Source organism: Pseudophryne corroboree, chromosome 6, assembly GCF_028390025.1.
Source record: "Pseudophryne corroboree isolate aPseCor3 chromosome 6, aPseCor3.hap2, whole genome shotgun sequence".
Taxonomy (NCBI): domain Eukaryota; kingdom Metazoa; phylum Chordata; class Amphibia; order Anura; family Myobatrachidae; genus Pseudophryne; species Pseudophryne corroboree.
In genome coordinates, this window is record NC_086449.1 from 295,908,576 (window position 1) to 295,936,463 (window position 27,888).

General features: G+C 42.9%; 1 protein-coding gene across 9 annotated transcripts in view; it reads left to right on the forward strand.

Annotated features, from left to right (window-relative positions):
• TCF12 (transcription factor 12) overlaps nt 1-27,888 on the forward strand; it is a 524,272-nt gene that overhangs the window by 420,647 nt on the left and 75,737 nt on the right. For 8 of the 9 annotated variants that reach the window (XM_063926156.1, XM_063926155.1, XM_063926163.1 and 5 more), the window contains 4 exons: nt 17,013-17,118; nt 17,538-17,671; nt 19,058-19,202; nt 19,656-19,726. In XM_063926156.1, the coding sequence (XP_063782226.1) occupies nt 17,013-17,118; nt 17,538-17,671; nt 19,058-19,202; nt 19,656-19,726 (456 nt within the window). Of the gene's footprint in view, nt 1-2,033; nt 2,218-17,012; nt 17,119-17,537; nt 17,672-19,057; nt 19,203-19,655; nt 19,727-27,888 lie in introns of those variants that run through there. The other variant, XM_063926162.1, reaches the window with a different exon arrangement.

Consider the following 27,888-nt stretch of genomic DNA (forward strand, 5'->3'; position numbering starts at 1 on the left):
TTCTCATTATTTATCTAAACACTAAAGACATAAGAGTTTTAGTATGTTTTACATTATTTGTAATATTTTTCTTTTATATATTAAGCTTTTTTTGTCCCTATCATCCTGTCTTAATATACCTTAATTTCTGATAAGTTCTGGGTTCTTAACAAATAAATGACACTAGCAGTTAAGGTTGCATTTATACCAGATGTCGGTCACTGGCGGCCTCAGTAGCAAGTGTACCGACTGCCCATAGACTGCAGATATATATGCCTTCGGCTGTGCTGCATGGGCGATGTGATATGTCTGAACTATGTAATTCACAGACATATCGCCGGTACCCACCCACCGACACGCCCACAATATATTGGCCTTTCAATTGATTGGTCAATATATCAGTCAGTGTGTACCCAGTTTAAGGATTTGTAGTCACTGAGTTTTCTAATTATACTGCATGTGAAATTAGTCTTAAAGACCCCATTGTAATCAATGACGCCTTGACCCACTGACCTTTATTACTGTTCAAGTGTGTAGCATATTTCGGAACTGCATTTTCTACAAGGTAAACACAGTGCGGAAGCCCCCAATAACCTCAAGCTATTAATAGAAACACTCGTAATGTGTGTATGTGAAACACGTTTGTATTTGACATGCTTTGTGACTCACATTTTCGCTAGTGTTCAGAAACCTGCACACACAGTCAACACTGGGCATAGTACATTGTACTTGGTATCTGCAAAACTGTCATCACGTCGACATACTGCTCATTCCACCCATTTCTCAGTAACCTCATTCAATTGCTTGCTATATGGTGTGAAATATAAAAAATACTAAAGCGCAACAGAATATGCTGCTGAAATGATAATAAATACTTGTACCGGGAATGTCCTGATCAGGGTCACTACTTTTCTTTTTACTTCTTATGTGCAAGTTCTTGATTATAGAAGCTCCTTGTTATCTTAGGGATGTGATTTGCAAATAGAGGTTTTACTAAAGCAGATTGGTTATGTTCAAAAATGCATGCTTCTGTTTTTGTCCAGTCCAGCCACTTTCTGCTTACTGATGAGCATGCCACAATAAGAACACACTCTGATGTTCTCCCCCTGTCTCTGGTAGTAATCCATGAACTCGCATTGTGCCTCCCTGCATCCATTTCTGCATATCCTCTCCGTAAATTACCCTTATTGTATGACCTATTTACTTTAACAGTTTCATATTAAATAACATGGTGCAATAATTTATTAATGTTTATTTATATTAAATGATTCATGCATGTTTGATGTGTCTAATTCTGAGTGATAGTATGTGGATGTGCAGCGAAATTTTGGCTAAACACCCTTGGTCCATCCTGTAAAAGTTCTATGACCTATTAAGGTGACACGCCAATGTTTTCCCAGTCATAACCCCTTTAGTTTAATGTGGGGCAAAAGTAGGTCTCTACTAACCCCCTAGTATCCAGCAGTGACTGTCACTATCTGAATAATCACCATGCATCATCATGGAGTCATATCTGACATATGTGACATTTTGCTGTATGTGTGCATTGTATGAAAGGCAGTGTGCATTCATAGAAAGTTTGTGCACATGTACGCTGTTGTACGGCACACATTCCAGGAGCACCATGGTAAATTATATTTTAGTTTCCAAACTACAGTACTTGGTTATTAAGAGGTTGGTGGCTCAGACAGACCCTGCCAGATGGTGGTGTTGCTACACTGCAGCATGCTGCGTCTCAGCTGCCACAAGTGCTAGAATTTAATTAAAAACAAAAATCAGGAGATTAACAAGCCGGTGACTTACCCATCCTTTCCCCCCTACTATCTAGTAACTGTGTACAAAGTTTCACTGGTCTGCTCTCGTTATAAAATCCAGCAGCTTTGATGTCGTGAAGCACTGTTTTCATTCTGCTAAAGGCTTTCTTGGAGGCATTACCACTGCAAAAATCAGGGTGTGATCAAGGTTGAAAGCGATTACTGTATATCATTGCCCTCCCCTATTTTCTGTGTGGGATGGTTCAGCCCTATTTTGCATAAGTTTCTTTTGAGTAGATCCATGTGTGGACTCTGTGAGCATAGTACTGGTGGAATTACTGTTTGGTCGGCTGGATGTATCCCTGGGAGTGAAGCAGTGCACTTCAACTGCTGCTGGAACATCTTTCAAATCAACATGTATTGTGCGTACCCAGTGGCTGGAGTGGGCAGCAATTCTTTGATGTACTACTACAATGGGAAAACGGTGAGACAATGTACATTTGTTCACATTTTACGTCTCCCGTAGGATCAGACCCTGAGCTGTAAAGAGTTGTTTGTAATTACTTAATTAACCATGTTATAGTTCCAGGTCATTTGTAGCTGTGGAAATGTCTTTTTCTAACTTTTATAAGAAGTTGTTGTGTGTGTGTTTGTTTTTTTGTTTTTTCTCAGAATAATTTACATAGAAAGTTTGATAGTGCAAGGTTTGGCTTACTTTCATATCTGTTGCTTATGTTTAACTATTATAAGGCTTTTCTAGTTGCATTCATAGTGTTCATTTTGTTCCTTGTATATTTACTTTTACCATGCAAAGAGTTCAGGGTGTCTGATTCTCAAACAAAAAACGTAACTATGAATTTCTGGGAATGATTAGGAAAACAACTCTTCCCAGCCAGTAAGATTCTTGTTTCCTGTTTAGACTTTGAGGTTCAGCGGCTGGGTTATAATGTTATTCCATCTGCTTCCAATCAAATCAACATTTTGACCATTTAGGCAAAATGCACAATTTCTTAAATACAAATCTCTTTTTATTTTTGAACTACTCAATTTTTCTTTTTTTAGTGTGGGACAGTTTTGTTAGGAGTCACTTTGCTCTTTAATTGGGCATATACAGTGTTTGGAATATGTTGCAAACCCAGGATGTCAGCATGTGCTGAGCAAACTAGAAAAAAATATAGTGATTTTAGGTCATTTCTAGGATATACTGTATGCTGTTTTAGTTATAACACTGTGAAGGTAATTCAATACAAGTCTTAATTGTCATATGATTTAAATTCATACAACCACATGAAAACTACAAAATGATAATATACAACTAAATTATTTGTGGAGATATTGTAGAAGTTTTAAATCAGGATCTTTTCTTTGTTCTGTGGCTATTGGAGAAAAAGAAGCTTTGATCTTATTAAGTATTTCCAGGCTTGATAGGGGCTATTACATGGAGAAATGCCTGGCCTGGAAATGTGCAGCATGTGTCTGACACAGGTCAGGAGCGGTGTTTATGACCCTAGGTAATTCGTAAACAAATGACAGATTATCTCTCTATTCTTGATAAGAGATGAATGATGCACTGTTTATACAGCTACTACTGCTAAAAATGAATATGCTAAACAGTGGAGCGGTTTAGTTGAAATATTGAGGCACTGTACAGTTAAGGGGTTTCAGTCCTGATTGAGCACAAGTGATTATTAAAGGATTATTTAAGTGGTCTGAACAAAAGCCTAATCTGTGCAGGTTAATTCTTGTTAACGCTTTGTCTGCTGGAGGGCTGTGATATGTGCTGTGCTACAAGTAAAGGGCTGAAGTGTTGTATAAAATGTTGGACCTGACCAGAAAATAGGATGAATTATTATTATTTATTTTTTGCACGGGTGAAGTTTAAAAAATAACCATTGTTACCTCTAATAATAGTGACGTGTAGGGGCCATAGTACATTTGCTAGTGTCTCATGTTGTTTCCTATTTGAAGTGCAGCTGTAATGTAATTATAAATTAGAGGTAGGTATCAGTGAAGAAAAAAGGGACACTAAACTGACAAGTCATTGTATCTATCTCCTTCTGGACAGAAATGATTTGGAAATAGTAATGGTGGTGTTCCAATTATGTACAGTACTGTAGGACAGCCTCTTCTACCCAGATATCACAGTAATAAAGCACCTTGCTTCAGCCTACACACATGAAACCAGCCCTGCCGGATGGCAGAGGATGTTTGTACTATAAATACTTTCTATATCTTTGCATTTTGTCTCCTTTGTGTCCTTCAGGCATTTCAGAATGGTCATTTCCTAAGGATAACGTTTCCATTCTAGGAACACAATGCCTCAAGAGTCAGGACAAAAAAAAGTGTTTTAATTTCCCATTTAAAGCACTAATCTGCAAGTTTATAATTAGTAATATTGACGCAGCCATTTGTATGTTGCCTACTTTGTGTACCATCTTCATTAACTTTTAATAGTAACAATCATAAAATAGTTTGCATTAAATAGGGTAACACAATTTGTCTTTCATATTAAAGTTATACAAGAGTTACATTTATTATTTGGTGTAACGTTAGCTTCCAGCTTTGTGTTAAAGTAGTAGAACAAGTCCTGATAAACATTGTGTATACCTGTTGCTACATGCTGTCTTAGACTAAGCACAGCCAAGTCATATTTTTTTTTTATTCTAACAATACACAACTCTGAGATGGTATAACTATGGTTTCTGTACTTCTCATATTTAGAAGTTGTATGTTTCAATATACATAGTTTATTACTTTACAACTGTACAAGGACTTCTATCTATTATTAGTATCACTGTATTGTGAAAACCAGAAGGGTTTCTTTTTGGTTTTAAAATAAAATCTCCTTCTAGTTTTGTATAATACATATCTGTATCAGAACATTAAATTGTTAATTTTGAGATATCAGGTGGGAAGTGTCCCCCTTGACTCTGCTGAAATACCCCTTTGGATATATATATAGTGTATAGCACACTTGTTCTAGTGCTGCCAATGCAGCCAGTACTCCATAAAGTTCATAACACTTTTCTTTTTTGTTTTTGGTCCGTCTGTTTTAAATGCTTCCTTTGTTTTCTTTCTGTTTTGCAGATTGAGTGATATTTATTAGTATAATTAACTTGACATTGAATTCATTGTTAGTGAGCACTATGGATGAGAAATCTTTCCTTCAAAGTGAGTGTGCGCATTGTTGTGCAATTCCAAGTTGCTTCACTCACTGTAACTTTTTCAGCTAGTATGCATGGCACACGTTCTTTTATAGCCTTTCACAGACGCAGCTTAGTGAGTAACAACAAGTTCTGTGGCGGAGTATAAGAAACAGATGCTCACCTGGAAACAGTTAAGGGCCCTACACACCTAGCGACCCGCCGCCGAGCTGCCGACGGCCGATACGGCAGAAGGGCGACCCGGCGGCGGGGGGTAGGTGACGGGGGGAGTGAAGTTTCTCGACTCCCCCCGTCACCCTGCTCCATAGCACTGCATGCTAATATGGACGAGATTGTCCATATTGGCTTGCATGTTTAAACGAGCCGGCACCAGCGATGAATGAGCGCGGGGCCGCGCATCGTTAAATGCTTGTGCCTACACATTGAAAGATATGAACGGTATCTCGTTCATTAATGAACGAGAGCGTTCATATCTTTCACTGGTATCGACCAGTGTGTACTGCAACAGTTAGACATTTCTTAAGAGGGTTTTTTTGGTCATTCAAACATTTAGTGCAACAACTTGTTTTCTTAGTTCTGCATGCATCACACAAGTGACCACCTTAACATAATTGTGATTTCTGTATAAATTGAAGAAATAGGCCATGAAAATAAGAAAATGTCATAGCTAGGTATTTTTTGTTTATCACTAACTTCATGTGTTAGTAGTGTATCATTAAAAAAAAAAAAAAAGTTTACAGCACTTCTGCATGTGTAAATATTTGACCTGGAGGGCATATATAAACGGATTTTTTGTGACATCTGTGTTTTTTTGTATATATATATTTTTATTTATTTTTTGGTGGGGAGGGGCTGGTGAATATGATTGAAGCTTTAGGGCCCGACCCTCTTACAGGGATTTTTTTTTTCCAGATATTCACTGAAGTGATAATCAGATTTGTTATATCTGCATCGTTGTGGATATATGAAGTCTGAAGTTCTAAAATCATCAAAATTGACCATTTGATTTGAAATTTGAAATATTCACTGTATGTGTGCAAATGTTATGCCTCATTTCTAAATTAAACAAGATTAACCTTTGTCTGAAAGATGCTGTTTAAAAGTATTAAAAAAAAAAGGAAAAACATAGTTTGATAATGCTAGTTGATGTACTGTTGTTTTAAAATAAATTAGGAAAGACCATTTGGTCTCTTGATGATTTGTCTTTTTTAGAGCCTCTGAAAAAGAAATAATGAATTGTCAGTCCAATCAGACAAAATAGTATAGGTTTGGGGGGGCCAATCAGTCATACCTATGAGTCAGCAAGAACTTTTAAGGAGCCAGGGAATAGAAGTCCATTGACATCAACCTGGCTCCTGGGATTAATCCAACCACATACAATGCAATATGTAATCATTGGTTTACAAAACAGTAGAAGTGAAGCTGGGTACACACTAGATCAGTGGTTCTCAAACTCGGTCCTCAGGACCCCACACGGTGCATGTTTTGCAGGTAACCAAGCAGGTGCACAGGTGTATTAATTAATCACTGACACATTTTAAAAGGTCCACAGGTGGAGCTAATTATGTCACTTGTGATTCTGTGAGGAGACCTGCAAAACATGCACTGTGTGGGGTCCTGAGGACCGAGTTTGAGAACCTGTGCACTAGATGATATATTTGTCATTTGAGCCAAATTGGAGCAACAAATTGTCCATATCGTCCATTGTGTATGCACTATCACGCACTCCTTTGTGTTGTTCATCACATCGTCAGGCCTGCAGTGCAGATAGATCTGAAGTTATCAGTAATGATGACTGTGCAAATCATCTAGTGTGTACATCTAACCAGACGATCGATAGATATAATAATACAGACAAATTATGCCACATAAATCGGTTGAAGGTTTGCACCATGTGTACGCACTATATTGTTTGTTCTAGAGTTCAAGTGGACGATCATCGTTACTTTTTGCACATTGACTAGTGTGTACCCAGTTTAAAAGTAAGGATAGAATAACAAAGCCTGTAATCTTTCCAAGCCTGTTGTATGGTCACATATATATATATATATATATATATATATATATACAGCCACTAGTTGTCTATGGAAATATTGTAGTTATGCACAGTAAATTCTCAATGCATTGCAGGTTGTGCAGACCTAACAAGCAGTAACACATAAAAGAAAAACCCTTAGGAGCCTTTCATTCAGTGGGAAACTTGCAGGTGATCCATTGACAGACATCTGTTTTATATTGGCTAGTGTTGCTTGTGAGTAAAGGAGATTTTTTCCCCCTGATTTTGGCCCTGGGTTTCTTTGCATCTGGACTTAATGAAATTTTCACAACCACATCACTCACTCCTAACCGACATACTGTAGCTCTTTGATTTGAAGCTTCATAATATGATGTCCTTATTCCTACTCTGGGTCTGTAGATGTGCAGTAAAATAGGCTTATTTCTTACTTAGAGTAGAATCACTAGTCAGACAGTTTAAAACATTCAGTATTATCTAATGGCAAACATTCATTTTTACAACCATTTTATATCTGAGACTTGTAGCAAGCAGACAAAAACATTTTTGAGGGCAATTTGTTTAAAAAGCTGATTAGATTTTTATATTTCCTGAAGCTGTAGCCGTTTGTTTTACCATATCTCTCTGTCTCGATAACTTGTTGCCTTTCACTGTGCTGCAAACAAGACTTTATATTATTACTTATCATTGGAGTAGATCAATCCCTAACTAGTGGATGCAAACAGACATTGTAAAGTGAGACCTACACTTTACACACTGTACTGTAGCTGTCTATGTAGAAACGGATATATTTATATAATATGAATTGTTAGAAATTCCAGATCTTCAGTCAGCAAATAGTTAAACTGCTTCTAAATTTAGATGAGTTAGTGATGATATATTGTTATTGTAGGTGCGCCCTTTAACAGGTTAAGCTCCATGTATACTGATGTCTTTATTGCATGTAGTAAAGATATGTTCTTGGAATGTACCATATGTGATTGTCATGAATGGGTTTCTCTGTCTTACTCCTACAGGTGCCTAGACTTTGTATGGATATTGTAGGTTTGTGACAGTGATAGATTAAAGCTACACATCCTGCAATAAATAGTTGTTAATTTGTTTCAGTTAGATTCTATAGCTCAGAGCTTTGAGTTATATGGTTATCCATTAATGTTATCGGAAAACGTATAAAACTATTTTATAATTAAGTTATTTCAAATGTGGCAGTGAACCTTCATAATAATCATATAGTCATCCAGACTAAATGTTATCAGCAGTGTACAGCACTCCTTTCTGTACTATAACACTTTGGGTGCATTATCATTCAGCTAATTGTAATATACAGCTTCTAGTGTTCTTATGTACCGCATGCCAGCGTACACTGCCTAAGATATTTAACTGTCCTCCTGATCAAACAACCCATACCGATCACTCTTCAGAAATGAATCCAACCCAATGTAGTATTTGTAAGGAAGGGGGGGGGGGTTAATTTCATTTTGGGGGATATTTTCCATTGTTGGCAGACTTTCAGAGGGTTATTGTCCACACATTTGCTGCCTTCCACTCCTTCATACAGTGTGGTAGGAAGCATATATCTTTGATACCGGTATTGCTATGCAATTGATACACACTGGGGTCGATCCAATTAACTCGCCCCCACATGCGAGGGGGTGAGCGGCCATTGACACCAGGTATATACGCCAGCGGTGTGTCTGGAGGTACATATACAGTAGCTAGACTTACTCCCAGGGGCAAGAACATTGGAGCTAATAGGATTGACCCCACTCTGTTCTTTTCATATTTGCATCAGTTGCGTGGCTAGTGGAATTAGTATGATGTGGGCTAAATACACCTTTCTTATTAACTAGGTCAACACAGGTGATGGCAATCATAAATTATGAGGGAAGTCCAGGAACAGAGGGGCAGATGTATTAACCTGGAGACGACATAAGGAAGTGATAAACCAGTGATGAGTGCAAGGTGATAAACGCACCAGCCAATCAGCTCCAATATGTAAATGAACAGTTAGGAGCTGATTGGCTGGTGCATTTATCACCTTGCACTCATCACTGGTTTATCACTTCCTTATGCCTTATCCAGGTTAATACATCTGCCCCACTGTATTTTGTCCCTCATGGAATGGGACATGTTGGGAGGCATGTATACATATGTTTGAATTAGTCCATTTGGAGATTTCTGGAGTTGAGCTGTTGATTGCTGTGTTTATTTGATTGTTATAGTAGGTCCATTTTCTACTTTGTGTGCTTAGCTGCAACAAGAGGTGTAAACCATAAAAAATTTCATGTTCCATGTAAAACATAACTCTTCTACATTTACAAGTTTCCGGGTTCAAATATGTACAGGTCAACTTCAGTTGGCTAGAAGAGACTATATTGTGCATTTTCATACTACTTGCATGTACTATGCATAGTATAAATGGAGTAAAAAGTGTCGTTGCTGTTCTAGCATGTCAGCATGATGGTGTAGTAGTAGTCAGAATTACAGCACCGAGGTCATGAGGTAAATTTCCAACCAACGTCTGTGAGACGTTTGTATGTTCTCCCCATGTTTGATGGGGTTTACTTCAGGGTTCTCCAGTTTCCCTCCCATGCTCCTAAAACATGTTGGTAGGCTATTTGGCATCTGTATGTTACCATAGTGTGTTAGGGAATATAGATTGTAAGGTTCACTAAAACAGGGATTAATGACTCTAAGGGGGGGAGGGGGGTGTCCAGATAGCTGCGATAATACAATCTGTGACCGTGTCTAAAGTTATAGCACCTATCTCCCAAAAACTCAGCTTATCGCAGACTGCACGCTCCTGTTTTTCGTACCTATCCTATTCCAAAATGGCAATAACTGGAATCATGCTAAGTCTAGCTGGCAAAACCAAGAGATAAGTATAGGAGAAAATGGAGAAATCTGCCTGTACCCCAGCAAAAACAAAACTAATATAGAAAAACATAGGAGTCTATTAGTGGCCATAATAAAACTATTTGGTATAATTAAATTGGTCAAATGGTTGGATTTTTTTTTGTTTGTTTTTTGTTTTTTCTCTAACGTCCTAAGTGGATGCTGGGGACTCCGTAAGGACCATGGGGAATAGCGGCTCCGCAGGAGACTGGGCACATCTAAAGAAAGCTTTAGGACTATCTGGTGTGCACTGGCTCCTCCCCCTATGACCCTCCTCCAAGCCTCAGTTAGATCTCTGTGCCCGAACGAGAAGGGTGCACACTAGGGGCTCTCCTGAGCTTCTTAGTGAAAGTTTTAGTTTAGGTTTTTTATTTTCAGTGAGACCTGCTGGCAACAGGCTCACTGCATCGAGGGACTAAGGGGAGAAGAAGCGAACTTACCTGCGTGCAGAGTGGATTGGGCTTCTTAGGCTACTGGACATTAGCTCCAGAGGGACGATCACAGGCCCAGCTTGGATGGGTCCCAGAGCCGCGCCGCCGGCCCCCTTACAGAGCCAGAAGGCAGGAGAGGTCCGGAAAATCGGCGGCAGAAGACGTCCTGTCTTCAACAAGGTAGCGCACAGCACTGCAGCTGTGCGCCATTGCTCTCAGCACACTTCACACTCCGGTCACTGAGGGTGCAGGGCGCTGGGGGGGGGCGCCCTGAGACGCAATAAAAACACCTTGGATGGCAAAAAAATGCATCACATATAGCTCCTGGGCTATATGGATGCATTTAACCCCTGCCAGAATACATAGAAAAACGGGAGATAAGGCCGCCGTTAGGGGGGCGGAGCCTATCTCCTCAGCACACTGGCGCCATTTTCCCTCACAGCTCCGTTGGAGGGAAGCTCCCTGGCTCTCCCCTGCAGTCACTACACTACAGAAAGGGTTAAAAAAGAGAGGGGGGCACTAATTAGGCGCAGTATTAACTATACAGCAGCTATAAGGGGAAAAACACTTATATAAGGTTATCCCTGTATATATATATAGCGCTCTGGTGTGTGCTGGCAAACTCTCCCTCTGTCTCCCCAAAGGGCTAGTGGGGTCCTGTCCTCTATCAGAGCATTCCCTGTGTGTGTGCTGTATGTCGGTACTTTTGTGTCGACATGTATGAGGAGAAAAATGATGTGGAGACGGAGCAGATTGCCTGTAATAGTGATGTCACCCCCTAGGGGGTCGACACCTGAGTGGATGAACTGTTGGAAGAAATTACGTGACAGTGTCAGCTCTGTATAAAAGACAGTGGTTGACATGAGACAGCCGGCTACTCAGCTTGTGCCTGTCCAGACGTCTCATAGGCCGTCAGGGGCTCTAAAGCGCCCGTTACCTCAGATGGCAGATATAGACGCCGACACGGATACTGACTCCAGTGTCGACGGTGAAGAGACAAATGTGACTTCCAGTAGGGCCACACGTTACATGATTGAGGCAATGAAAAATGTTTTACACATTTCTGATAATACGAGTACCACCAAAAAAAGGGGTATTATGTTCGGTGAGGAAAAACTACCTGTAGTTTTCCTTAATCTGAGAAAATAAATGAGGTGTGTGATGATGCGTGGTTTTCCCCCGATAACAACTGATAATTTCTGAAATGTTATTGGCATTATATCCTTTCCCGCCAGAGGTTAGGGTGCGTTGGGAAACACCCCCTAGGGTGGATAAAGCGCTCACACGCTTGTAAGGGCTCTACCCTCTCCTGAGATGGCCGCCCTTAAGGATCCTGCTGATAGAAAGCAGGAGGGTATCCTAAAATGTATTTACACACATACTGGTGTTATACTGCGACCAGCAATCGCCTCAGCCTGGATGTGCAGTGCTGGGTTGGCGTGGTCGGATTCCCTGACTGAAAATATTGATACCCTAGATAGGGACAGTATATTTTTGCCTATAGAGCATTTAAAAGATGCATTTCTATATATGCGTGATGCACAGCGGAATATTTGCCGACTGGCATCAAGTCTAAGTGCGTTGTCCATTTCTACCAGTAGAGGGTTATGGACACGTCAGTGGTCAGGTGATGCGTATTCCAAACGGCATTTGGAAGTATTGCCTTATTAAGGGGAGGAGTATATTTGGGGTCGGTCTTTCAGACCTGGTGGCCACGGCAACAGCTGGGAAATCCACGTTTGTACCCCAGGTCGCCTCTCAACATGAGAAGACGCCGTATTATCAGGCGCAGTCTTTTCGTGGACAAGCGGGCAAAAGGTTCCTCATTTCTGCCCCGTGACAGAGGGAGAGGAAAAAGGCTGCAGAAATCAGCCAGTTCCCAGGAACAGAAACCCTCTCCCGCCTCTGCCAAGCCCTCAGTATACGCTGGGGCTTTACAAGCAGAATCAGGCACGGTGGGGGGCCCGTCTCAATGAATTTCAGCGCGCAGTGGGCTCACTCGCAAGTAGACCCCTGGATCCTTCAGGTGATATCTCAGGGGTACAAATTAGAATTCGAGACGTCTCCCCCTCGCCGTTTCCTAAAGTCGGCTTTACCGATGTCTCCTTCTGACAGGGAGACAGTTTTGGAAGCCATTCACAAGCTGTATTCCCAGCAGGTGATAATCAAGATACCCCTCCTGCAACAGGAAACGGGGTATTATTCCACACTGTTGTGGTACCGAAGCCGGACGGCTCGGTGAGACCGATTCTAAATCTAAAATCTTTGAACACTTACATACAGAGGTTCAAATTCAAGATTGAGTCACTCAGAGCAGTGATTGCGAACCTGGAAGAAGGGGACTACATGATGTCTCGGGACATCAAGGATGCTTACCTTCATGTCAAAATTTACCCTTCTCACCAAGGGTACCTCAGGTTTATGGTACAGAACTGTCACTATCAGTTCAGACGCTGCCGTATGGATGGTCCACGGCACCCCGGGTCTTTACCAAGGTAATGGCCGAAATGATGATATTCCTTCGAAGGAAGGGAATTTTAGTTATCCCTTACTTGGACAATTCCCTGATAAGGGTAAGATCCAGGGAACAGTTGGAGGTCGGTGTAGCACTATCTCAGGTAGTGTTGCGGCAGCACGATTGGATTCTCAATATTCCAAAATCGCAGCTGGTTCCGACGACTTGTCTTCTGTTCCTAGGGATGATCCTGGACACAGTCCAGAAAAAGGTGTTTCTCCCGGAGGAGAAAGCCAGGGAGTTATCCGAGCTAGTCAGGAACCTCCTAAAACCGAGCCAAGTCTCAGTGCATCAATGCACAAGGGTTCTGGGTAAAATGGTGGCTTCCTACGAAGCAATCCCATTCGGCAGATTCCACGCAAGAACTTTCCAGTGGGACCTGCTGGACAAATGGTCCGGGTCGCATCTTCAGATGCATCAGCGGATAACCCTGTCACCAAGGACAAGGGTGTCCCTCCTGTGGTGGTTGCAGAGTGCTCATTTTCTAGAGGGCCGCAGATTCGGCATTCAGGACTGGGTCCTGGTGACCACGGATGCCAGCCTGCGAGGCTGGGGAGCAGTCACACAGGGAAGGAATATCCAGGGCTTATGGTCAAGCCTGGAGACATCACTTCACATAAATATCCTGAAGCTAAGGGACATTTACAATGCTCTAAGCTTAGCAAGACCTCTGCTTCAAGGTCAGCCGGTGTTGATCCAGTCGGACAACATCACGGCAGTCACCCACGTAAACAGACAGGGTGGCACAAGAAGCAGGAGGGCAATGGCAGAAGCTGCAAGGATTCTTCGCTGGGCGGAAAATCATGTGATAGCACTGTCGGCAGTATTCATTCCGGGAGTGGACAACTGGGAAGCAGACTTCCTCAGCACGACCTCCACCCGGGAGAGTGGGGACTTCATCCAGAAGTCTTCCACATGATTATAAACCGTTGGGAAAAACTCGACCGGTATTGCGCCAGGTCCAGGGACCCTCAGGCAATAGCTGTAGACGCTCTGGTAACACCGTGGGTGTACCAGTCAGGGTATGTGTTCCCTCCTCTGCCTCTCATACCCAAGGTACTGAGATTGATAAGATGGAGAGGAGTAAGCACTATATTCGTGGCTCCGGATTGGCCAAGAAGGACTTGGTAACCGGAACTTCAAGAGATGCTCACGGAGGATCCGTGGACTCTACCTCTAAGAAGGGACCTGCTCCAGCAAGGACCCTGTCTGTTCGAAGACTTACCGCTGCTGCGTTTGACGGCATGGCGGTTGAACGCCGGATCCTGAAGGAAAAAAGGCATTCCGGATGAAGTCATCCCTATCCTGATCAAAGCCAGGAAGGATGTAACCGCAAAAACATTATCACCGCAATTGGCGAAAATATGTTGCGTGGTGCGAGGCCAGTAGGCCCGACGGAGGAAATTCAACTGGGTCGATTCCTACATTTCCTGCAAACAGGAGTGTCTATGGGCCTGAAATTGGGGTCCATTAAGGTTCAAATTTCGGCCCTGTCAATTTTCTTCCAAAAAGAACCAGCTTCAGTCCCTGAAGTTCAGACGTTTGTAAAAGGGGTACTGCATATACAGCCTCCTTTTGTGCCTCCAGTGGCACTTTGGGATCTCAATGTAGTTTTGGGTTCCAAAAGTCACATTGGTTTGAACCACTTAAATCTGTGGAGTTAAAATATCTCACATGGAAAGTGGTCATGCTGTTGGCCCTGGCCTGGGCCAGGCGCGTGTCAGAATTGGCGGCTTTATCCTGAAAAAGCCCTTATCTGATTTTCCATTCGGACAGGGCGGAATTGAGGACTCGTCCTCAGTTTTCTCCCTAAGGTGGTTTCAGCGTTTCACCTGAACCAACCTATTTGTGGTGCCTGCGGCTACTAGGGACTTGGAGGACTCCAAGTTGCTAGACGTTGTCAGGGCCCTGAAAATATGTTTCCAGGACGGCTGGAGTCAGGAAATCTGACTCGCTGTTTATCCTGTATGCACCCAACAAGCTGGGTGCTCCTGCTTCTAAGCAGACTATTGCTCGTTGGATTTGTAGTACAATTCAGCTTGCACATTCTGTGGCAGGCCTGCCACAGCCAAAAATCTGTAAATGCCCACTCCACAAGGAAGGTGGGCTCATCTTGGGCGGCTGCCCGAGGGGTCTCGGCTTTACAACTTTGCCGAGCAGCTACTTGGTCAGGAGCAAATACGTTTGTAAAATTCTACAAAATTGATATCCTGGCTGAGGAGGACCTGGAGTTCTCTCATTTGGTGCTGCAGAGTCATCCGCACTCTCCCGCCCGTTTGGGAGCTTTGGTATAATCCCCATGGTCCTTACGGAGTCCCCAGCATCCACTTAGGACGTTAGAGAAAATAAGAATTTACTTACCGATAATTCTATTTCTCATAGTCCGTAGTGGATGCTGGGCGCCCATCCCAAGTGCGGATTGTCTGCAATACTGGTACATAGTTATTGTTACCAAAAAATCGGGTTATTGCTGTAGTGAGCCATCTTTTCTAGAGGCTCCTCTGTTATCATGCTGTTAACTGGGTTCAGATCACAAGTTGTACGGTGTGATTGGTGTGGCTGGTATGAGTCTTACCCGGGATTCAAAATCCTTCCTTATTGTGTACGCTCGTCCGGGCACAGTATCCTAACTGAGGCTTGGAGGAGGGTCATAGGGGGAGGAGCCAGTGCACACCAGATAGTCCTAAAGCTTTCTTTAGATGTGCCCAGTCTCCTGCGGAGCCGCTATTCCCCATGGTCCTTACGGAGTCCCCAGCATCCACTACGGACTATGAGAAATAGAATTATCGGTAAGTAAATTCTTATTTTATTGGGGGGTACATGACAATGGGTATAAGTATATATTTGGGTCATTTTAGGGGAAACACTGATTACTCCCACCTGTAAGTCTAAAAACACTGTTCCCACTTACAAAACACCCCGATATACCTGTCCTATACCTTGTACCTCAATTTCCATCACTTTGCATTTTTGACCCCACAAATGACATGTGATTATTGGTCAAATAAAAATAATTAAACATCTAAGTGCTTAATTAGTCATTGAGGGAGGTGTCCCAAGGGTTCTGAGCCAAATCCCCGTTTTTTTACTTTAGGGATTTTGCACCAATTATCGCTTGCTCAGAGATGGTGAAGAGAAATTTGCAAAAAACCCCATGGAAACTTTTCGCAGCTAATTGGATACCAAGTTATTGCAAAGGCGATAAAAGATTGCGAAACCGCGTTATCGCTGCTAATTGGATACCCCCTTAAAGAAGCAAAAACTGCAACACAGGATATTGGGAATCTGTTTACATGGTAGAACATGGTGAAAACACATTACTACTTTTGCAAATTGTTTTTTTAAAACAAGTAAATATACATCATGTTACCACACACTTTCGATAGTATAATAAATGACAGTAGTTATTTTGAAAGCTTTTTTTTTTTTTTTTTTGTAGGTTTACGTTTGTTGTTATTCCCTTGCTATATAGACCATATTCCTATGCCTGAGTGTTATTTTTCATGTTTGCTGTTTTATAAAGTCTTTTGCAACTATAGGCACCGTTCTGTTTGGGTTTATGGTATGTTGGACGGGTATATGATTGCCATCTCTCTTAATGAAAAAGCAAATCTGTATAAAAATAAAGTGTTCCGCATATGCCAGTGTGACTTGTTGAATATTATATGTCAACATCACTTCATGTTACTGCTAGTCAAATCCAGCGGATTGAGGGTCCTGACAAACTATCATGTACATTTTATTTAAAGAAGACTACTGAATCCTTTTCCTTTCCCTATATTAGTTCTGTACTTCGGAGTTGTGCATCTTCACCGGTTTGTGTATTTAGCAGGGTGCCTACACTTCCATGTAACTGGGAGCTCTGCTGATTACGTTCAGCTTTACTCACCTTTCTCCGTTACTGAGGGGATCTGACACAGTGACTATTTGAAAGCCCTCTAGCAGCTGCGGCAGATCTATCCTATTAGCTAGAAAGCCGGGGAGTGCCAAAGATGATCAGCAGAGCACATGAGCTCTGAGACCCTATTAATTAGAATGTTGGGGATCCCAGGGCAGGAAACCATACTAAAGTAGCATTATTGGGAAAGGACGTTACCTTATCTTCATTGAATCTTTTATTGGCTGATGCTGACCAGATATATTTTTGTTGAATAAATTGCCTTAAAACGTTGTAACTTAAGGGGAGTGGCAGAATTAACAAATTGTGCGTATTTATTATTGTTATTTTTCCAGTTTTAAACAGATGTTTTCTGATTTTAGGTCTATGCACCCTCTCCAAGTTCAGATGACTTCAATAGAGAGTCTCCGAGCTACCCGTCCCCTAAACCACCAAGCAGTATGTTTGCTAGCACTTTCTTTCTTCAAGGTTAGTAATAATACAAAGTATTCATAGACTGATTACTACTTGCTTTATATGTAGGTGTGAATTCCGAAGCAATGGAGTCACCATCTAACGCTAACCTCAGTTGAAGTTTGGTATACACAAATTGTGTTCTATTTTTACCTATAAAAGCACTGACTTTTCTGTGTTTTATTATATTTCTTCACTTGTGTGTTATAAAACTAAGCAAAGATAAATGTTTAACTTAATAGGCTCACCTCAAGAAAATAATTTGAAATGAGTAAGTAGGTATTGTACGGCTGGGCTGGTGTTACACACAGTGCTTTTTCATTCAGCATTTTCTAGCCAATAAAACACACTCCTGTTAAGACTACTTTTGTTTGGTAATGCTTTTTCTGTGACACTGCACGTCCATATTCATGGTAAAATTATTCTGTGTGTAGATGGCAGCCATAACTCATCAGAGATATGGAATTCCTCGAATGGAATTGGTCAGCCTGGCTATGGTGGAATGATGGGCAGTTCATCGTCTCACATGTCTCAGCCAAATAATTATGGCAGCCTACATGACCGCTTGGTAAGAGATTAAGTAACAGGTTTCTCTTTTCTGTTTCTGTGTTCGTAATAAACATTCTCAGGCAATGATTATTTCATTCTCTGCTGTAGACATGAAAAGTGGGAAATATATATAATGTTGTCTGGCACCTTGCTACTACATACGTTATAATGATGTATGCTTGTCAGTCACTGTGACAGCTTTGAGAAGCAGCTTAACTGACCAGACCAGCAAGTTGACCATATGAATGATGCCTAAGGTTGATGTCAGGTCTGCATTTTGAAAACGGCCTTTTATATGTCCGTAAAAATCAGCATGTATCTGTTAATTCATATCTTGAAGTCTGTGGGATCTGTTTTTTGCTGACACGCCTGTTGTTTCAAAAGCTTCTAAAGGGTTTGCATTCTACATGTAGCGTTTTCAACAACATAGTTTTTTTATTTTAAATGTAGCCGTTGACATCCTGGTCCATTTAAGTAAATACAAAACTCTGGCATGTCCTACACGAGATGTAAGGTGCAAGAATCAGTGCAGTGTTTGCTAGCTGATCAAAACACTCTCGAAGTACTGTGGAGAACTTGTAAGTTATACCCCTTTCACATCGCAAAAATAACCCGGTATCAACCCGGAATAATGCCGGGTTGACACGAGTCAGTATGCGATGTGTAAAAGGGGTCTTAGAGAATTCCTGGGTCGCCTGACCCTGTAATTCAACCCGGGTAATAAGGGTTATTCCCGGTTGAATACCGGTTCAGGCGCAGTGTGAAAGGGTTGCGACCTGGTACCCATTCACAGTATAGGGAGAGGCGGCGCGGAGATGAGCTCATCTCCCAGCGCCGCCTCCGCCCCTGGCCGCTATGACAACCGACCCGGCATATTGCCGGGTCGGAAAGCCAGCAGTGGCAGCGCAGAGTCTCCAATGCCGGATCCCACCCGTGAAGGACCCATTTCCAATTCCCAGGTTGGATCCGGTATTGGAGATGTGAAAGGGGATCGGAGATGCGCTGCTTATAAAATACCAGTAGCTAAAATGTAATTAATCGTGGTTATGCACATCACATAATCATTAAGGATGATCGATTCAATTACATGTGTTGTGATCTATTGCTTCAATAAAGTAAAAAAAAAAAAAAAAGGATGATCGGTTAATATGTAGTGCAGGTATTTCCAACCTCGGTACTCGAGGCACACGAACAGTCCAGGTTTTAGTGCTATCCATGTTTGAGTACAGGTGACTTAATTAGTACCTCAGTTGTTTTGATTTAACCGTCTGTGCTGAAGCCTGGCTATCACTAAAACCTGCACTGTTAGTGTGCATTGAGGACAGATGTTGGGAATGCCTGATGAAATAGTTACTTATGATGGCAAGTTTTACAGATTCTATTTGAAAACTATTTTTCTCTTCAGAACTACCCACCACATCCGGTTTCCCCAACAGACATAAATGCCAGTCTTCCTCCAATGTCCAGCTTCCATCGAGGTGGCACTACCAGTTCCTCCTTTGTGGCATCTTCTCACACTCCACCCATCAATGGATCAGACAATCTCTTGGGTAAGTTTCCATTCTATTAGGTTTGCGCATGGTGTAACGGATGAACCCCATTCTCCAACATCAGCAGGATCTGTCTGCAAATTAGATTTCCGAGGAAACTTAAGCTATATGCAATTCCCAGAATTATTGGCTTTGTTCTTTATTTACATTTTTCTTGCGTAAGTCAGAGGTTCCCAAACGCGGTCCTCAAGGCACCCCAACAGTCCTGGTTTTAAGTGTATCCATGCTTGGCCACAGGTGACTTAATTAGCACCTTAATCAATTTGATTTAACCAAATGTTCTGAGCCACGGATATACCTAAAACCTGGACTGTTGGGGTGCCTTGAGGACCACGTTTGGGAACCTCTGCTGTAAGCAGCTATTACAAAGCAATGCGCTGGTATACATATAATTTACTACATCCTAGGCTTGTATATTTTAGCAATGGTATTTCTATTTTCTGCTGTTTATAGGTACAGCAAGCAGAGGTAATGCAGCTGGCAGCTCACAGACAGGAGATGCACTTGGAAAAGCCTTGGCCTCTGTAAGTATCTGCATGTAAAGAGTGGTTGTAAATGGAATTAAACTGAAGTTTTTATCAGTGGTTTTTATGACGAGACCTAATCTGTGGTGTTGGATGTTTTGTATACATAGCACATACATACCCAGTAGCACAAACTATTTAAATATAACATTGTTGTATCACAATGCAAACTTTGAGGAGAATCTGTGCAATGCTGATGTGTTTTCTCAGTTTATTAAATGATGCATGACCTTCTACAGGAAACAGCTGTCTGTCCCGAGTATCACTTTTCACATGGAATGTAGGCGGGGAGTTGTTAAATACAAGGCTCACATTAATGCTGGATGTATTCATAACCAGTGTGTAAATGATATAAACCTTTTTAGGAGAGCTTTCAAAATTGTACAAAAATAGTCTGACAATTTTACATTTATATTTTTGAACTGTCATTTTTTTTTTTTTATAGCCTCAACCGTTTTGAATTTAAAAACTAAAACCTAGTCAAAGTAGAATGTATTTGCAAAAAGAAGTTTAGCTGGTCTTTGTATAATTGGCTTTTGTTTTTTTGTTCTTCTACAATAAGGATGTTGCTGGCTCACAGTTCCTGTATTGGTCCCATATTTCCAATTTAGATGAGCTAGGGGTAGCCAGTGCAGGGTAAACCTAAATGGTTGTGAACATTTTAGAAATAATGAAGCAATGCTTGCATGCACCCTCCTCCCTCTCCCATTTGTAGCGTTTTAGAAACAATCCCAAATTCTGTATAATAAAGCCAAGGCATTGATGTGTAATCTGTGTGCTGGGTGGGCTCTGGTTGCCATGGCAACTTTTGGTCTGTCATCCTGTGTAGCTGCTTGGCGGGGAGCAGTCAGGTCATTCCATAAATCACTGCTGTCATTTCCAATGGAGATATATTCCATCTGCTCTATGAATACATGCCATAGTCTGCACACTTCAAATCCACTGTTTCATATCATGTCTATAGCTCTCCCAATAGTTTAACATCTTTGTTTAAGGCGTTGTTTGGTTTTATTTTACATAATAGTAGCCACTGCAATATATTGTGAGTGTGTGCTGGTTAACAGGAGTAGTGGTACAGTACTGATTAAGTGTCATCAGATAAGTTACCCTTCCTCATTTATGTGTCCAAATAATAGTTTTAAAATAAATAAATAAACATACTAAATTAATCTATTTCATCCAAAGCACATTAAATGCAATGCTTGTTTTTTTTTATTGATCATACATTTTCTGAAGGCTTTTTATGTGTAAAAGATCAGAAGATGAAGCATTTGTTGTTCAGTTTAGGTATTAAAGAGCATACAGAATACTATGTGATTAAACATGTAAGGCCAGATAATACATTTGCAAAGGTTTTTTTATTTTAGGTTTAAGCCTGGATAATTGTGGTCTTAATCTCAGGGTAGCCAAGAAAGAGAATTGTACATGAAAGTATTTACACAAAGTTCCCAAAGCCCTGTGGATTATGCATTAGTTTGGATAATGAACTAGTGTAGATAGAAAGGAAAGAAAATCTGGGTATTTGTGCCATTTCTAATGTGTTTCCTTGAACGGTTGCCAAATAATAACCCTTTAAGATTGTACCCATGGAGGGTTATATGAAGGAAAGGAACATCTGGTTTATTTCAATGCATAATGCCAAATCAAAACATCCAGGCTTTAATTTTCAAGAGATCAAATAAGCGTGCTATTTAACTTTGATTATATCAAACATCTTTACGATAACTTACGTTTTTGAGCTTGGTAAAAACACATTGTTCTCTCTAGGTAGTTAAGTGGCCAGTGGTTTTTAGCACAAAGGAAATCAGAATTTCGGGAAGTTGACTTGAAAATGCAATTCATGAATGAAGTTTCTTTGTAGCTTTGAGACTATATTAGATTACCATAACAAAGGGTGACTGAAATGTACACTGCAGTGTTTAAAAAATTGGACTAACAGCTCCATAGTCTGGCTCTGTGGGTTTCCCATTGTGTAGCTTTTGTCTCCGTCCCTTTTCATTAGGTTAGGGCATATTGGCACCCACTGACAGGAATGGACCATGACTGATAGGAAGGAGGGGGCTTGTTTGTTGCCAGAAAATAAGTCATGTTACCGTTTAGACCAAGCAGAAGGTGTAAGGATTATTCATATTGGTCATTTAAAGCTGCACAGGACATGGGCTGCATACAGAATGACTTGTCGCTTTGCAGATTTTGCCCATGTTTGTTGCAACATCAGTAAAGACTTCTACAAGACACAGATTGTAAGCTTATAGTTGGTGGGACAATGAAGTATCATGTATAAAACCACACTTCTGTCTGGCATCAGTTGTGACTTTTTGCAATAAAAGTCAGTTTTTAAAAAATACATACTGCAATACTGCATTTCTTATAATTGTGTGTTTAATTTGTATACTGTAGAGATAATTTTTACAGGTGACAAGTTGTATTTTCAAGAGGTTTTTGGTTTGTCGTTTTGGAGGAAGAAATGTTAGTGTGCATTTCACATGTGGGCAGTGTAGCTGGGCCTCTGTGTGGCTGCCAGGCTGGGGATTGGGTGTAGGTAGTCAAATCATACCCCTTTTTAACTAACTGCCATTTCGGCCTAGGTTATTGCTGGGTTAATCTTTATCGCGGCTCTGTGTCAAAGGGTCCCTGAAAAATAACCCATGTCCAGTGGCTCTGGTAGCTATCCGGGTTGGTCCGGGGAGAACGTGGGTTGCGGGGCAGTGTGAACAGGTTACCCGCAATATCCTGAGTCCAGCCTGTGCTGTGAACAGGTTTCAAGCCAGTGTGACACAGCCTGAAACCCATGTTCAGTGACCCTGTCCGGACCCGGGATTGCAGTGTGGAAGCGGTATAACGGCTCAAGATACCTGAAATTCCCTCGCCTTAGTGTGTGATGTCTTCATAAAGTAGGGTTAGCACACTATGATAAACTACCTTAGTGGAACTGCATACCAGAAGTACTTCAGTTTGTAAAATGTGTTTTATATAACCTTTGACTTATTAGTAAATGATTAGGCATCTGAACCCTCATTTTATGGCACTGTGGAAAATGTCAGGTTTATAAATCCTACTGCATTTTCCCATACATTGCAGAGCCTTCAGGTTTTCTCACGTGCCTTTTTCAGGTGCCTTCAGGTAGTGAGCTAGTGGAATAATGATCCTGTTAACAGTACACTTGTAACTTTCAGTATCCACCTTTTTCTGTATGATGTCTCTCTAAAACAGTGATTTATTTATTTCTCTAACGTCCTAAGTGGATGCTGGGGACTCCGTAAGGACCATGGGGAATAGCGGCTCCGCAGGAGACTGGGCACATCTAAAGAAAGCTTTAGGACTATCTGGTGTGCACTGGCTCCTCCCCCTATGACCCTCCTCCAAGCCTCAGTTAGATCTCTGTGCCCGAACGAGAAGGGTGCACACTAGGGGCTCTCCTGAGCTTCTTAGTGAAAGTTTTAGTTTAGGTTTTTTATTTTCAGTGAGACCTGCTGGCAACAGGCTCACTGCATCGAGGGACTAAGGGGAGAAGAAGCGAACTCACCTGCGTGCAGAGTGGATTGGGCTTCTTAGGCTACTGGACATTAGCTCCAGAGGGACGATCACAGGCCCAGCTTGGATGGGTCCCAGAGCCGCGCCGCCGGCCCCCTTACAGAGCCAGAAGGCAGAAGAGGTCCGGAAAATCGGCGGCAGAAGACATCCTGTCTTCAACAAGGTAGCGCACAGCACTGCAGCTGTGCGCCATTGCTCTCAGCACACTTCACACTCCGGTCACTGAGGGTGCAGGGCGCTGGGGGGGGGGCGCCCTGAGACGCAATAAAAACACCTTGGATGGCAAAAAATGCATCACATATAGCTCCTGGGCTATATGGATGCATTTAACCCCTGCCAGAATACATAGAAAAACGGGAGATAAGGCCGCCGATAAGGGGGCGGAGCCTATCTCCTCAGCACACTGGCGCCATTTTCCCTCACAGCTCCGTTGGAGGGAAGCTCCCTGGCTCTCCCCTGCAGTCACTACACTACAGAAAGGGTTAAAAAAGAGAGGGGGGCACTAATTAGGCGCAGTATTAACTATACAGCAGCTATAAGGGGAAAAACACTTATATAAGGTTATCCCTGTATATATATAGCGCTCTGGTGTGTGCTGGCAAACTCTCCCTCTGTCTCCCCAAAGGGCTAGTGGGGTCCTGTCCTCTATCAGAGCATTCCCTGTGTGTGTGCTGTATGTCGGTACTTTTGTGTCGACATGTATGAGGAGAAAAATGATGTGGAGACGGAGCAGATTGCCTGTAATAGTGATGTCACCCCCTAGGGGGTCGACACCTGAGTGGATGAACTGTTGGAAATTACCTGACAGTGTCAGCTCTGTATAAAAGACAGTGGTTGACATGAGACAGCCGGCTACTCAGCTTGTGCCTGTCCAGACGTCTCATAGGCCGTCAGGGGCTCTAAAGCGCCCGTTTCCTCAGATGGCAGATATAGACGCCGACACAGATACTGACTCCAGTGTCGACGGTGAAGAGACAAATGTGACTTCCAGTAGGGCCACACGTTACATGATTGAGGCAATGAAAAATGTTTTACACATTTCTGATAATACGAGTACCACCAAAAAGGGGTATTATGTTCGGTGAGGAAAAACTACCTGTAGTTTTCCTGAATCTGAGAAATTAAATGAGGTGTGTGATGATGCGTGGGTTTCCCCCGATAACAACTGATAATTTCTATAATGTTATTGGCATTATATCCTTTCCCGCCAGAGGTTAGGGTGCGTTGGGAAACACCCCCTAGGGTGGATAAAGCGCTCACACGCTTGTAAGGGCTCTACCCTCTCCTGAGATGGCCGCCCTTAAGGATCCTGCTGATAGAAAGCAGGAGGGTATCCTAAAATGTATTTACACACATACTGGTGTTATACTGCGACCAGCAATCGCCTCAGCCTGGATGTGCAGTGCTGGGTTGGCGTGGTCGGATTCCCTGACTGAAAATATTGATACCCTAGATAGGGACAGTATATTTTTGCCTATAGAGCATTTAAAAGATGCATTTCTATACATGCGTGATGCACAGCGGAATATTTGCCGACTGGCATCAAGTCTAAGTGCGTTGTCCATTTCTACCAGTAGAGGGTTATGGACACGTCAGTGGTCAGGTGATGCGTATTACAAACGGCATTTGGAAGTATTGCCTTATTAAGGGGAGGAGTTATTTGGGGTCGGTCTTTCAGACCTGGTGGCCACGGCAACAGCTGGGAAATCCACGTTTGTACCCCAGGTCGCCTCTCAACATGAGAAGACGCCGTATTATCAGGCGCAGTCTTTTCATGGACAAGCGGGCAAAAGGTTCCTCATTTCTGCCCCGTGACAGAGGGAGAGGAAAAAGGCTGCAGAAATCAGCCAGTTCCCAGGAACAGAAACCCTCTCCCGCCTCTGCCAAGCCCTCAGTATACGCTGGGGCTTTACAAGCAGAATCAGGCACGGTGGGGGGCCCGTCTCAATGAATTTCAGCGCGCAGTGGGCTCACTCGCAAGTAGACCCCTGGATCCTTCAGGTGATATCTCAGGGGTACAAATTAGAATTCGAGGCGTCTCCCCCTCGCCGTTTCCTAAAGTCGGCTTTACCGATGTCTCCTTCTGACAGGGAGACAGTTTTGGAAGCCATTTACAAGCTGTATTCCCAGCAGGTGATAATCAAGATACCCCTCCTGCAACAGGGAACAGGGTATTATTCCACACTGTTGTGGTACCGAAGCCGGACGGCTCGGTGAGACCGATTCTAAATCTAAAATCTTTGAACACTTACATACAGAGGTTCAAATTCAAGATTGAGTCACTCAGAGCAGTGATTGCGAACCTGGAAGAAGGGGACTACATGATGTCTCGGGACATCAGGGATGCTTACCTTCATGTCAAAATTTACCCTTCTCACCAAGGGTACCTCAGGTTTATGGTACAGAACTGTCACTATCAGTTCAGACGCTGCCGTATGGATGGTCCACGGCACCCCGGGTCTTTACCAAGGTAATGGCCGAAATAATTATATTCCTTCGAAGGAAGGGAATTTTAGTTATCCCTTACTTGGACAATTCCCTGATAAGGGTAAGATCCAGGGAACAGTTGGAGGTCGGTGTAGCACTATCTCAGGTAGTGTTGCGGCAGCACGATTGGATTCTCAATATTCCAAAATCGCAGCTGGTTCCGACGACTTGTCTTCTGTTCCTAGGGATGATCCTGGACACAGTCCAGAAAAAGGTGTTTCTCCCGGAGGAGAAAGCCAGGGAGTTATCCGAGCTAGTCAGGAACCTCCTAAAACCGAGCCAAGTCTCAGTGCATCAATGCACAAGGGTTCTGGGTAAAATGGTGGCTTCCTACGAAGCAATCCCATTCGGCAGATTCCACGCAAGAACTTTCCAGTGGGACCTGCTGGACAAATGGTCCGGGTCGCATCTTCAGATGCATCAGCGGATAACCCTGTCACCAAGGACAAGGGTGTCCCTCCTGTGGTGGTTGCAGAGTGCTCATCTTCTAGAGGGCCACAGATTCGGCATTCAGGACTTGGTCCTGGTGACCACGGATGCCAGCCTGCGAGGCTGGGGAGCAGTCACACAGGGAAGGAATATCCAGTGCTTATGGTCAAGCCTGGAGACATCACTTCACAAACATATCCTGAAGCTAAGGGACATTTACAATGCTCTAAGCTTAGCAAGACCTCTGCTTCAAGGTCAGCCGGTGTTGATCCAGTCGGACAACATCACGGCAGTCACCCACGTAAACAGACATGGTGGCACAAGAAGCAGGAGGGCAATGGCAGAAGCTGCAAGGATTCTTCGCTGGGCGGAAAATCATGTGATAGCACTGTCAGCAGTATTCATTCCGGGAGTGGACAACTGGGAAGCAGTCTTCCTCAGCACGACCTCCACCCGGGAGAGTGGGGACTTCACCCAGAAGTCTTCCACATGTTTATAAACCGTTGGGAAAAACTCGACAGGTATTGCGCCAGGTCAAGGGACCCTCAGGCAATAGCTGTAGACGCTCTGGTAACACCGTGGGTGTACCAGTCAGTGTATGTGTTCCCTCCTCTGCCTCTCATACCCAAGGTACTGAGATTGATAAGATGGAGAGGAGTAAGCACTATATTCGTGGCTCCGGATTGGCCAAGAAGGACTTGGTAACCGGAACTTCAAGAGATGCTCATGGAGGATCCGTGGCCTCTACCTCTAAGAAGGGACCTGCTCCAGCAAGGACCCTGTCTGTTCCAAGACTTACCGCGGCTGCGTTTGACGGCATGGCGGTTGAACGCCGGATCCTGAAGGAAAATCGGCTTTCCGGATGAAGTCATCCCTATCCTGATCAAAGCCAGGAAGGATGTAACCGAAAAACATTATCACCGCATTTGGCGAAAATATGTTGCGTGGTGCGAGGCCAGTAGGCCCGACGGAGGAAATTCAACTGGGTCGATTCCTACATTTCCTGCAAACAGGAGTGTCTATGGGCCTGAAATTGGGGTCCATTAAGGTTCAAATTTCGGCCCTGTCAATTTTCTTCCAAAAAGAACTAGCTTCAGTCCCTGAAGTTCAGACGTTTGTAAAAGGGGTACTGCATATACAGCCTCCTTTTGTGCCTCCAGTGGCACTTTGGGATCTCAATGTAGTTTTGGGTTCCAAAAGTCACATTGGTTGAACCAGTTAAATCTGTGGAGTTATAATATCTCACATGGAAAGTGGTCATGCTGTTGGCCCTGGCCTGGGCCAGGCGCGTGTCAGTACTGGCGGCTTTATCCTGAAAAAGCCCTTATCTGATTTTCCATCCGGACAGGGCGGAATTGAGGACTCGTCCTCATTTTCTCCCTAAGGTGTTTTCAGCGTTTCACCTGAACCAACCTATTTGTGGTGCCTGCGGCTACTAGGGACTTGGAGGACTCCAAGTTGCTAGACGTTGTCAGGGCCCTGAAAATATATGTTTCCAGGACGGCTGGAGTCAGGTTTATCCTGTATGCACCCAACAAGCTGGGTGCTCCTGCTTCTAAGCAGACTATTGCTCGTTGGATTTGTAGTACAATTCAGCTTGCACATTCTGTGGCAGGCCTGCCACAGCCAAAAATCTGTAAATGCCCACTCCACAAGGAAGGTGGGCTCATCTTGGGCGGCTGCCCGAGGGGTCTCGGCTTTACAACTTTGCC